The 12,822-nt window shown below is 38.0% G+C and overlaps 3 protein-coding genes across 3 annotated transcripts; 2 read left to right on the top strand and 1 right to left on the bottom strand.

Moving 5' to 3' along the window:
- Window positions 1-217: 217 nt before the first annotated feature.
- LOC115986080 (beta-amyrin 28-monooxygenase-like) lies at window positions 218-961 on the top strand. The gene has a single exon (XM_031108943.1). The coding sequence runs from the start codon at window positions 218-220 to the stop codon at window positions 959-961; it is 744 nt and encodes a 247-aa protein (XP_030964803.1).
- A 5,249-nt stretch (window positions 962-6,210) lies between these two features.
- LOC115986079 (beta-amyrin 28-monooxygenase-like) lies at window positions 6,211-8,738 on the bottom strand. Its single transcript, XM_031108942.1, has 3 exons — window positions 7,784-8,738; window positions 6,618-6,805; window positions 6,211-6,516 (listed from the first exon to the last, which is right to left on the bottom strand). The coding sequence occupies exons 1-3, from the start codon at window positions 8,736-8,738 to the stop codon at window positions 6,211-6,213; spliced, it is 1,449 nt and encodes a 482-aa protein (XP_030964802.1).
- Window positions 8,739-11,306: 2,568 nt separating this feature from the next.
- On the top strand, window positions 11,307-12,371 carry LOC115986078. Its single transcript, XM_031108940.1, has one exon. The coding sequence runs from the start codon at window positions 11,307-11,309 to the stop codon at window positions 12,369-12,371; it is 1,065 nt and encodes a 354-aa protein (XP_030964800.1).
- The last annotated feature ends 451 nt before the right edge of the window (window positions 12,372-12,822 follow it).

The following is a 12,822-nucleotide window of genomic DNA, read 5'->3' as shown; positions in this document are numbered from 1 at the left end:
AATGAAGATAGAGAATCGTGATAATTGCCTATCTTTTCTATTTATCGGTGGCAAGATATAGTAATATGATTGTTATCTTTATTAAGAAGAGGAAAAAGAATAATCTATTTCTTGCATCGTGCCCTCTTGTGCTCCTATATATATCCCAACTGAACTTGCTAGTTCTTGTCCATCACCTTTTCTCTTCTTGCTCATTCGAATTATTGTGGAAGGTGATATGGATTTCTTCCCAAACCTGTTTCACCTTGTATTCCTTTGTATTTCGTTCTCACTCATCTTCCTCATATTTAAACAAAAATCAACTCGTGCCAAGTTGCCACCTGGTAAAACAGGATGGCCTGTCATTGGGGAAACATTGGAATTTGCCATGGCTGGAACCCCAGAGACGTTCATTAAGGACAGAATGAGCAAATACTCGCGATATCTCTTCAAAACCTCAATGTTTGGAGAGAACATGGCTGTGTTTTGTGGAGCTTCCGGAAACAAGTTTCTGTTCACCAACGAGAAAAAATATGTCATCTCTTGGTGGCCACGTTCCGTGGAAAAAGTTATGTTTTCTCCCGAAACTCTTGAAAACTTTGTCCCAGAAGATTATATTACAATACGGAGAGCCATAGTTGAATTTCTCAAGCTAGAAGCTCTTCAACATTTCATACCTATCATGGACTCCATGGCAAAGGAACACTTGGAGACAAATTGGTCTCCTTACGGACAAGTCAAGGTTTTGCCGCTTTCAATGAAGTATACCTTTGCATTCGGTTGTAGGTTGTTTATGAGTATCACAGATCGCAACTATGTGGCAATATTGGCTGATCCCTTTGCGCAGATCAAAGATGGTTTAATGTCTCTGCCTATAAATATCCCTGGCACATCCTTTAACCGTGCATTTAAAGCAGGCAAAGTTATTCACCAGAAGCTTTTAGAAGTTATCCAACAGAGGAAGAAGGAGAACAGAGAATAATGTGACAGTTGCTCTTGACTTTATAACTCACGCGCTTCTTGAATTAGATGAGAACAGCAGATCAGTTATGAACGACATTTTGATTGCTAGCAACATTATGGGCTTACTTTTTGCTGGCCATGATACCGCTAGTTCTGCTATTACATTCGTGTTGAAGTATCTAGCAGAGTTCCCTAATGTTTACAATGAAGTCTTAAAAGAAATTTCTTCTCAACAGTACTATAAGCATATGTCTTCTTTCAATTAAGGATAATTATGCTATAATTCTTTCCATTTAAAAGATTTTCATCAATTGCAGTTGGGGGGTTCAACAACAATTTTAATTGAAAGAGGTAAAAAAAAAAATAATAATAAAAAAAGGTTAAATGCAAAATTAAAGCGCCACTTGACAAGATCTCATGTACTCCTACATGAGGTCTTTACTTTTACATGGAAACCATATATATATGTGGGAGGAACAAATCTATCCCCAATCAGGTATTGTCCTCTTTAGGATGGGTAGGATCGACCCTTACTCCCACCCGCACGGATTTGCTCAATCCCACATCGGGGAGAGACGCCTCCCACCCTTACCTTATAAGCACTTGGCCTAAGGAATGGTGTACCATAGTGTGTGTGATCATGGTAGGAACGAATCTATCCCCATTTATGAGTATCACAAATCGCAACTAATCCCTTTGCCCAGATCAAAGATGGTTTAATGTCTCTGCCTTCAATGTATTTATATATGTAGCATGGCCTCGCTGAATTTTTTAATTTTTTTTGCCTCTGGCATTGCGTGAAAAATATAATATCATATATAATCTTATTACCTTAATAGGTTCCCTATATACTGACAACAAATTTTGAGTATAGTAGAATTTCCGAAAAAATCAATGTGTTTGTTCTTCTCAGATACGGCCAAATTTGGACGTGGTGATGCAATGAACATTAAGGTAAGACTTGGATAATAAATCGAAATTTATTGATTCCAAGAAACTCCGGTATTCTAAATATCCGTACATCCATGTTATGGGACTAGTAGTAGATGTTAAACGGTGGAGGCTGCGGTGCAACCCCGCCGAGAACAATGAAAATCCTAAGCTGGAACTGCCGGGGGCTTGGGAACCAACGTGCAGTAGATGTCCTCTCTCACCTTGTGAGGGAAAAAGCTCCCAAAATTTTGTTTCTCATGGAAACAAAACAATCAGTTGATGAGATGCGAAAAATTCAAGCAAACTTACCATACCGGTGTATGCTAGCAGTTCCAAGCATTCATAGAAGCGGTGGGTTAGCCCTGTTTTGGATGGAGGAGATAGACTTGCATATCCAAACTTTCACTCTTCATCACATTGATGCTCTCATATTCAATGGCTCAAATACCTCATGGAGATTGACAGGTTTCTATAGTTGGCTGGATGGACAAAGTCAACATGAGTCATGGCAATTACTCAAGCACCTTCACACTAGAAGTTCGGCTCCTTGGATTTGTGTTCGGGGTTATAATGAGATCATGGCATCAAACGAGAAGCAAGGAGGATTTCCAAAACCATTGAACCAGATGCAGGTTTTTTGAGCTACACTCCTACATTGCGGACTGGTGGACTTGGGCTTTCAAGGTAATATATTTACTTGGAATAATGGTAGACCTAGAGATGCATTTGTGCAGGAAAGGCTTGATAGAGCATGTGCCACGGTCGAGTGGAAGGAAATCTTTCCAGTAGCTCGTGTGACTCACCTTCAATCATCTTATTCTGACCATGTGCCAGCCGAATAGGAGGAGAAAGATACCAAAACGATTTGAAGAAAAGTGGGCCACCAAATCGGATTGTGAGAGAGTAATTCAAGAAGCATGGATTATCAAAGTGGGGCATGGCAGCCCTATGTCAATTCTTTTTGAGAAAAAAAAAAAAAAAAAAAAAAAAAAAAAACCAGATTTGCTTTGGTTAATTGGAGCCGTGCAGCATTTGATAGCTCGAAAACAGTAATTCAGGAAAAACAAAAACAATTGGAGGCCTTATGCTCCCTCAATAGTACTGATCAATTACCTGCAATTAAGGGATTAAAATTCGAGATAAATGATTTGCTACATTAGGAGGAATTGGCATGGTGCCAACAGTCCCGATCCATTTGGCTACCGGCTGGTGACAAAAATACGAAGTTCTTTCATCAAAGGGCTAGTCATCGAAGACGCAAAAACCAGATCGTGGGGAATTTTTATGAAGAAAGTAACTAGAATACTACGAAGGGGAGCATAGCCCAAACTGCAGAACACTATTTTCAACACCTCTTCACCACTTCCAACCCAGAAGACATTGAAGGAGTACTAAATTCGATGGACAGATGGGTCTCCCCAAGTATGAATGCCTCTCTTCTTCAACGGTATACTCCAGAGGAGGTTAGAGAGGCCCTATTCCAAATGCACCCATCCAAGTCACCAGGCCTCGATGGTATGTCTCCATTCTTTTTTCAGAAGTTTTGGCACATTGTAGGGCATGATGTCACAACAGCTGTACTGTCAGTGTTAAACTCTGGCCATATGTTGAGAAAAATGAACCATACACATATAGTGTTAATTCCAAAGAAAAATGACCCTACACACATGGTGGACTATAGACCCATTAGCTTAGCCAATGTAATATCCCAAATCATATCAGAGGTTATTGCTAATCGTTTGAAGTTTATTTTGCCAAATGTGATTTCTAATGCCTAGAGTGCTTTTGTACCAGACCGTCTAATCACTGACAATACTACTGTAGCATATGAGTTACTTCATAGGCTGCGATACAAGAGGAAGGGAAAGAAGGGGCAGATGGCGGTGAAGCTGGACATTAGCAAAGCCTATAATAGGGTGGAATGGGTCTTCTTACAACAAATGATGGTGAAATTGGGCTTTGCTCCTTCTTGGGTCCAGTTGGCAATGGAGACGGTGACCACAGCTTCGTACTCAATTCTAATAAATGTAGAGCCAAAGGGTTTTATCACTTCTACTAGGGGGATACGACAAGGTGACCCTCTCTCACCATATCTATTCCTCACGTGTGTGGAAGGCCTTTCAGCCCTAGTGAGAAAAGCAGGGGAGACAGGAGGGTTAAAAGGAATCAAATCTAGCCAAAATGGAGTATGGGTATCTCACCTCCTCTTCGCTGACGATAGCCTTTTATTTTGTCAAGCAACAATGGAGGAAAGCCAAAAACTATTACAGTTGTTGGCACAATATGAGGCTGCATCTGGTCAAACAATCAACAGACAAAAGACTTCCCTCTTTTTTAGCAAGAACACGAAGTCGGAGGTAAAAGACCAAATAAAACAACCATTTGGGGCAAGAGTTATGACATAATGTGAAAGATATCTTGGGTTGCCAAAGGCCACGGGTAAATCAAAGGTTAACACCTTTAAAGACTTACAAGAAACAATCACCAAGAGAGTCATGGGATGGAAAGAAAAAACTATTTCAAACGCAGGAAGAGAAGTTCTTATCAAAACTGTGGCCCAAGTGATACCTACATACTCCATGAGTCTATTCAAACTACCATCTTCCATTTGCGACAACATCAATTCCATGATGGCCAAATAGTGGTGGGGTCAAAACCAAGATGAACGGAGGATACACTGGATCAATTGGACGAAACTGTGCACTGCAAAGAAGGAAGGAGGACTGGGTTTCCGTGATCTTCATGCTTTTAGCCTAGCTATGTTGGCAAAGCAAGCGTGGAGATTAATCGAGGAAAATCATTCTTTGTTTTACAGAGTGTACAAGGCACGTTATTTCCCAAACTCATCTTTCATGATGGCTGAGCTAGGGAATAACCCCTCCTTTGTGTGGCGCAGTCTATTATCAGCAAGGGATGTCATTAAGGAAGGCACTAGGTGAAAAGTGGGAGATGGCCGTAGCATTGGAGTATTCACACACTCATGGCTATCACGCACCCCTGTAACACGAATTGAAGTACCACCAGATATGAAGGTTTGTGAGCTAATAGACAAAGACACAAGACAGTGGGACCGGGGAAAAGTAGTTGCCATGTTCACTGCCCAAACCAGGGATGAAATCCTCTCCTTGCCACTCAACAACACTAATGGCCATGAATCTGTTATTTGGATGGAAAACAGGGCAAAAAAACTTACGGTGAAATCAGCATACAAGGTGGCCTATAGACTGCGACATCATCACAAAGCAGAGCACTCAGCAGCCAGAATCCACGGATCCACTTGGAACATGATCTGGACGCTAAACGTGCCGCCAAAAGTGCGCACCTTTATATGGAGAGCTTGCTCAAATTGCTTGCCTACACGGGATAATCTACACCGCCGTAGAGTGAGCATAGACCGGACTTTGCGAAATGTGTAAACAGGAACCCGAGACCACCTCCCATGTACTTTGGACTTGCCCATTTGCAAGGAATGTATGGGCTTTGGTCAGAGGAAGAATTCAGAAGAGCAGCAACGGTGTAGACAATTTTTTCCTCCTATTTAGACAGATGCAAACAAAAGTAAGCAAGCAAGAACTGGAATTATGGGCGACCACGGCCTGGGCAATATGGAACGCACGAAATAAGATGATCTTCGAACAGTTCCAGACCCACCCAAAGGTAATCCTGGAAGGGGCGACGGGCTTGCTTGAAGAATATCAAAGTCTAATGGAAACACAAAGGATAGATTGATTTTTGTTTTAAGTAGTTTCCTTTATATTGTATTTAAATTCCCACTGAATGGACTCAGCATAACTAAGTGGCTGGGGCCCCTCATGCCTGTGGTGTTGTCCACGGGTTTGTACACCTTTTATATCAATAAAATTTTCTACCATTCATCTCAAAAAAAAAAAATAATAATAATAATAAGCATAAATATGCGCTTAAAAATAGAAACAAAAAAAAAAGTATAAATATAAAGTTGAAGACTCATACATATATATATATATATATATATATATATATATATATATATATATACATTCAATTTTATTACAAAACACTTATAAATTGATATGACAATGAATATGGTAGTAATATTTTAACAACACAACAATCAAATGTATGAATTAATTCTTGTGAATGGTAACATATCAATTATCAGTATGCCTCAATACATATAAACGATATTAGGGATATTATAAATTCTATATATGAGACTTATTAATTGATATGTCATCAATCATAAAAAATTGGTAATCCAAACTGTTATTTATTATGTTGTTGAATTACTACTAATTACATTCATTATTATATTAATTTAAAATCATATTTATTATGTCATGTCACCAACTCAATCTAATATATATGATTATGAGGCTTAAGGTAAATCGGAAGACCATCAACAGGAATAGGCGATAGTTTGCAAGTAATCTTTTCATCCAAAATTGCTTTCTCCCACTTGAATCTTGTCACCACATTATGCATAAACACTAGTATTTCTAATCGAGCATACTCCCTCCCAGGGCAAATTCTAGGTCCTCCTCCAAATGGTACAAATGTGTAAGGTGCTGGACCATTACTTTCAAATCTTGAAGGATCAAATTTCTCAGGATTGGGAAAGTATTTAGGATTTTTGTGTGTTGAATGTGGAGTCCAATATGCCTACAGCAAAAACATGGAATCGGAACATTAATAATCATTATTAAAACATAGAGAATTTCTATATAATTAATTTGGCTCATGTACTGGTACGTGTCACATACCTTCCACCCTTTAGGAATAGTAAATCCTGCATAAGTGAAGTCCGTTATAGCCTCTCTAAATGTTCCTGAAGAAGGCGGTATTAGCCTCATTGCCTCACGCGCCACATTCCAAGAGTACTTCATTTTCTTAATGTCATCCCAATTCAACAAATCATTCGGACCCTTAGATCTTGCAATTTCCATTTGCTCTGTTTAACAATATGACCTCATTTTCGTTAGTTAGATTAATCTTTCTAAATCGCATTTATGAGATATGTCACGTGTCAAGAGCTACATACAGTATATTAAATGGATTTTTTTTTTTTGTATTTTTCTTAATTACTAGCTACAGGTGGCCGCTAAAAGATTGGGCCACTATAGTTGATTGTGCACGCGCTTGTGTATTGATAATGTTACACACTTCTCTCTTTAATAATTTTTTGTTAGATATGTATTTTAATAAATCTACTATTGAATTACATTTTTCTATTTAGTTTCCATACTTGCAAAACTCATTATCATCATAAATCAATAATTATCTTATTTACAATAATTTAGAATTCTAAGTCATTGTAATTTAAAATTATCCACAAAACTTGAGATATAGGGTCTGTTCAGATACTACTTATTTTGCTGAAAACTGAAAACACTGTAATAAAATAATTTTTAAATGTATGAATAGTGCTGTGGGACTCATTTTTAATAAAAAAGTTTCTGAAAAATGAAGTTTGTGGGTCCGTGAACAGTGCATCACTGTTCACAGAAGACCGGTCAAAAGTTGCGGCTACTGTTCATGTATCGTACATGAACAGTACCGCTTGTTGGGGGAAAAGGCGTGAAAAAAAAAACAGAGGAAAACGCAGGAAACTTAAACGCAGCAAACGCAACATGGATCCAAACTGAACCATAGGATCCGTTTGGATATAACTTATTTTGCTGAAAACTGAAAACTGAAAAAATTGTAGCAAAATAATTTTTAAATGGGTGAATAGTATTGTGGGACCCATTTTTAATGAAAAAGTTGTTGAAAAATGAAATTTGTGAGTCCGTAAACAATGCACGGGTGAAAAAGTCAACAAATGCAGACTAAAAAAAATAAAAATAAAAAATAAAAAGAGAAGGAAAACGCCGAAATGCACAGACGCTGAAACCAACACATAGGCCCATAATAGGTCGAGAAGAAGTACCTTTTAAGACCTCATTGTAAACATGAGGGAAGTCTGCTAGATACTTCAACACGAATGTGATGGCAGAACTAGTGGTATCATGTCCAGCAAGAAGTAAGCCCACAATGTTGCTAGAAATTAACAAGTCGTTCATAACTGACCTGCCGTTCTCATCTAATGCAAGAAGCGTGTGAGTTATAAAGTCACGAGCAACCGTCGCATTATTCTCTGATAGCAGATCTTTCTTCCTCTGTTGGATTACTTCTAAAAGCTCCTGGTGAATAACTTTGCCTGCTTTAATGGCGCGGTTAAAGTTTGTGCCTGGGATATTTATAGGCACAGACGTTAAACCATCTACGATAAGGGCAAAGGGATCAGCAAATGTTGTCACATGGTTGGGATCTGTGATACTCATAAACAACCTACAAGCCAGTGCAAAGGTATACTTCATTGAAAGTGGCAAAACCTTGACTTGTTTGTAAGGAGACCAATCTGTCTCCAAGTGTTTCTTTGCCATGGAGTCCATGATAGGTATGAAATATTGAAGAGTTTCTGGCATGAGAAATTCAACCACAGCCCTCCTTATTTTGATAGAATCTTCAGGGGAAAAGTTTTCAAGAGATTCTGGAAGGAGAACTTTTAGAAAGAAAGGCGGCAACCAAGAGATGACATATTTGTTCTCATTGGAGAACAGAAACTTGTTTCCCGAAGCACCACAAAACACAGCCATGTTCTCACAAAACAGTGAGGTTTTGAAGAGTTCCTGCGAGTATTTGCTCATTCTGTCGTTAATGAACATCTCTGGTGTGCCTCTTTTCCCAGCCATGCCAAATTCCAATGTTTCCCCAATCACAGGCCATCCCTTTTTACCTGGTGGAAACTTGGCACGAGTTGATTTTTGCTTATAGATGAGAAAGATGAGTGAGAAGGAAATACAAAGGAGTACAAGGTGCAGCAGATTTGAGAAGAAATCCATACCAACTTCCACACCCTCTTGCCTGCACAAATGAGCAAGACCTACTTCTCCAAGTTCCAAAGGAGGTTAGCTTAGTGGCAGAGCCAGGAATCTTATGTTGGGGGGCCGAACTATATATTCTGTCAAAATAAACTCAAATAAAAAATAGACACTCCCCTAAAAAATCCACATAATATATGTGTGTGTAAATATAAAATATATAAATTGTTTGTAAAACTTCATCCATGTTTGACAAATCAATATCATAATGTTATAATTGAAGTATCATATGAGTTTTTTTATTTCTTGATAAAATCTTGAGAATAGGAAGTTTCAACCAAATTGTATATATTATCAATGTTGAATGATTTGAACATATTAATTGTAATTGAAATTGAGCTAAAAATTAGGGGTTCCACACTTCTACTATTTACTCACAAAACTTACTACCTAACTATTTCATTCTATTGCAATTGTATATCAACTCTAAACTCTCTTTTTGTAGGAAAAATTACTAAATTATTTGATCAATGCTTTCTTTTGGGGGGGGCCAACTCCTTTTTTTTTTTTTTTTTCATATAACCTTTAAATATTTATAAAATATACTTAAATTGTAAAAAAAAAGTTAAAAATTTTGGGGGGGCCATGTGGCTCCGCCACTGGGTTAGCTAGAGCCTGAACAATATCAAGCAAACTATCACAATAAGTATAGACCTTGAAATTATATCTAGCTACAAAGTAGGAATTGCCAAATAAGCACTAAATTAGGCAACCCTAGTATTTAGCCTCACAAATAATATTTTCCACTTCCAAAGTTTCTCAACCAATTCATTCACAAGGCATAGGCTCCAATTTATAAAATTAACCCATTCAATATCATCTCCTTAATACTAAAATCTTAACAATTTATGAGTAGCTTCTATAAGATTTACACAACATTATCAAGAGACCCATGAAACCAAAATCACAATATTCTCCAACACAAACCATTTAAATATTTTACTAGCTCCAAATAACTCAATAAAAATTATATTCACCATCTATTTCACATTAAGTGCCTGTTTGGATCTACGTTATTACGCGTCTGTGTTTCACAATTCACGTTTCCTTTTATTTATTTATTTTTTTTAAGCCATAGTTGTTGACTTTTCTCCCGTAAATAGTGCATGGATGTACTGTTCACGGGACCCATAAACTTCACTTTTTAGCAACCTTTTTCATTAAAAATGGGTCCCACAGTACTATTCACACATTTAAAAATTATTTTGTTACAGTGTTTTTAGCAAAAATAAGTTGTATTCAAACGGACTCTAAAGAGCCCAAATCCCAAAATCTTCACCACTTAGATAGCCACCATTGTAAAAACTATAAACTCACACATCAAATAATTCCACTAATACAAAACTCATACATATAAACACATAAATATCATTTTCGAAACTCATAAATCACATGGGTATTATTACCAAAGCTTAGATAAATAAAATAAAATAAAATAAAAAAAGTCTCTAGTAAAGCATATAAACCCACCAAAAATATTGGAAATTTTTATCTCAAATAGTAAAAATGAGTGAGCCTTACCTTTTTTTTTCTATGAAATTTTTTGGAGATCTTGTTGGAAAAAAATGGGTGTGAAAGTGCTGAGAAGTGATATCGGTGGGAGAGTAAGGGAGTGTGAGAGAGTAGTGTATGTAAGGAAATGAAAAGAAAAGAAAAGAAAAGAAAGATGTATGAGACCCTTGATTTGACCGGCCAAATAAGGAAAGATATTTGTGAGTGCGTGGTGGTAGGTGGCTCCTTAAAAATCTGATCCCTTTGTTTTTTTTGCGTTACATAAGTAATATATTATTTTCTACTCGGGAAGAAGTTGACCCCGTTGTTTTCCCTTATTATTATATTACAAGCCGACAGGCAAAATGGAAATAAGTTATTTTCCATGTGTGTCGGCTAAGCTTTGATTAATTGTCACCTAACCCAAAAACAATTGTGATTTTTAAAATTTTTAAAGCAAGGATGCATGTATTTTTTTTTTTTTTTTTTTGATACGAACATGTATGTATCATTATTATTATTTTTTATTCTGCAGTTGCGTACTTTGCATTTTGCATAGTTGCCACATTACGTGAGTGAATATGTATATATTGTTTGAATAAGCTTAAAAGGTCTAATAACTGACTTTTTTTTTACTTATTTTATATATTTATTTATGTTCTTTCCAAACTTATGGTAGAGGTTTAGCAGAAATTACCTGCTGCCCCTTATTCTTTTTTCTTATAATTAAAAGCCAAACGGTTATTTATTATTTTCTATTTCATAAAGACAAGTTTGTATCTTTTACACCTGATTATTGCAATATCTTTTCTTCTATTAAAAACAAAGACAGTGAGAGAGAGACTATAGAATACGGACACAAATTTCACACTCAAGAGAATTATTAGTGATATGCCAAAAAGTGGTGTCATTGGTAGACTTAAATATTGTAAAAGGACGGTTTCTTTCTCTCCCTCTTGTGGAGCTCTTCCTCTTGTTCTAGTGCGAGTTCTTTCTCCCTTGGCTGTGTGCGAAGGGTAATTAGCCAGTGATAACCAAATGGAGGATGCTGTGTGTGATACGCTAGATAAGATGAAGTTGACTACAGGAGAAGAAGAAACTATAGCCATCTCGGATGACGGAAGATTGGAAGCTATTGAGAGTTGCAGTTTGAGTTTGATAGGAAAATTCCTTACATGTAAGTCATTCAACAAAGTTGCAGCGAAGAATACGATTCGGCGCGCGTGGGGATTGAATGACTCTATGCAAATCCTTGAAGTAGGGCCAAATCTATTCCAATTCAAATTTCAATCTGAGTTTGATTTGGAGAGGATTATGAGAGGAGGCCCTTGGTCCTTTAATAATCAGCTACTATTACTTCAGCGGTGGAAAAAGGGTATGACGGTGGGAAATATTCGATTCGAGTCGGCATCCCTTTGGATTCAAATATGGGAAGCACCTTTTGACATGGTTTCAACTCCTGTAGCAAGGGTAGTGGGGAGTCGGCTGGGCAAGGTTGAGGAGGTGGAATGGAGGAAACAGAAAGATGATATAAGTATGTTTATGAGAGTCCGGGTAGCCCTTCCAATTGCAAAACCTATTCGACAGGGAGGGTTTATTGCTGGTTCGGATGGTGTTAAAACGTGGGTATCTTTTAAGTATGAGAGATTACCCATCTTTTGCCACTACTGTGGAATTTTAGGCCATGATTTGAAGCACTGTGCAGGCCATTATGCAGTGGAGAAAAAGGGTGAAAGAGTTGAGTATCAATATGGTGACTTTCTCAGAGCTGTAGGTGGTCGTTCTAAAACACTTTCTGCTAAAGCTTCAGGTCAGTCGGCAGGCACAAAGGAGGTAACAGATTATGCAGCAGAGACGAGATCGAAAGACGGTATGCAGGAGGGTCCGATGGGCACAACGGCAGCGGCGGCAAACTTGGATGATGATAGAAACCCTAGTGCCGTTGAAAACCCTAGAAGAGTGCTTAATGATGAGGCTGTGAATCCTGGAACAGTTGCTGAAATCACGCTCAGTAATATTGAGCATATCCACTCCCATGCAAACGTACAGGGCGCTAAATTAACTGCTGAAGAAACGGGTCAGAAAAATAAAGAGAAGGGATAGGTCAGCATGGATTTAAATGGAATTGATGAGAACGTGGGGGCTAGTTTCAAATCCAATGAGGACAACTTGGTGGATGTTGTGATACAAACTCAAGGCCAGGGGCTGGACGCTTCTACCTTAAGTCTAGGTATGAGTGGGCCAACTAATGTCAAGCCCAAAGGTTCTTGGACCCATGTGAATAGAATGGACTTTGGCTTGGGAGATTTTAGCAATACTGTTATGCTACCTGGATTGGGAAAGAGAGGGCCACGTGAATATTATGAAGAGCCGGTTGAGAAGTAGACTAGTAAGAAAGGAAAATTGAATAGTGGTGATGAAAATAATGACCATGGATCGGCGGGGGTGGAAAGCCACCCTTGCCGGGAGCAATGAGGCTTATAAGTTGGAACTGCCAAGGGCTTGGGAACCCTTGGACAGGTCGAAGCCTTCGCAAAATTGTGAGGGAGCAAGT

Source organism: Quercus lobata, chromosome 4 (genome assembly GCF_001633185.2).
Source record: "Quercus lobata isolate SW786 chromosome 4, ValleyOak3.0 Primary Assembly, whole genome shotgun sequence".
NCBI lineage: Eukaryota > Viridiplantae > Streptophyta > Magnoliopsida > Fagales > Fagaceae > Quercus > Quercus lobata.
Note: the sequence above shows the minus strand (reverse complement) of the source record. Positions and strands in the feature narration are given on the sequence as shown.

Excerpts from the sequence above, each read along its gene's own strand:
- LOC115986080 (XM_031108943.1), top strand. The coding sequence starts at position 218 with ATGGATTTCTTCCCAAACCTGTTTCACCTTGTATTCCTTTGTATTTCG.
- LOC115986079 (XM_031108942.1), bottom strand. The coding sequence starts at position 8,738 with ATGGATTTCTTCTCAAATCTGCTGCACCTTGTACTCCTTTGTATTTCC. Across the intron at positions 6,806-7,783 it reads TTACAATGAGGTCTTAAAAG|AGCAAATGGAAATTGCAAGA; the intron begins GTACTTCTTCTC and ends ATTGTTAAACAG. Across the intron at positions 6,517-6,617 it reads CTATTCCTAAAGGGTGGAAG|GCATATTGGACTCCACATTC; the intron begins GTATGTGACACG and ends TTTTTGCTGTAG.
- LOC115986078 (XM_031108940.1), top strand. The coding sequence starts at position 11,307 with ATGGAGGATGCTGTGTGTGATACGCTAGATAAGATGAAGTTGACTACA.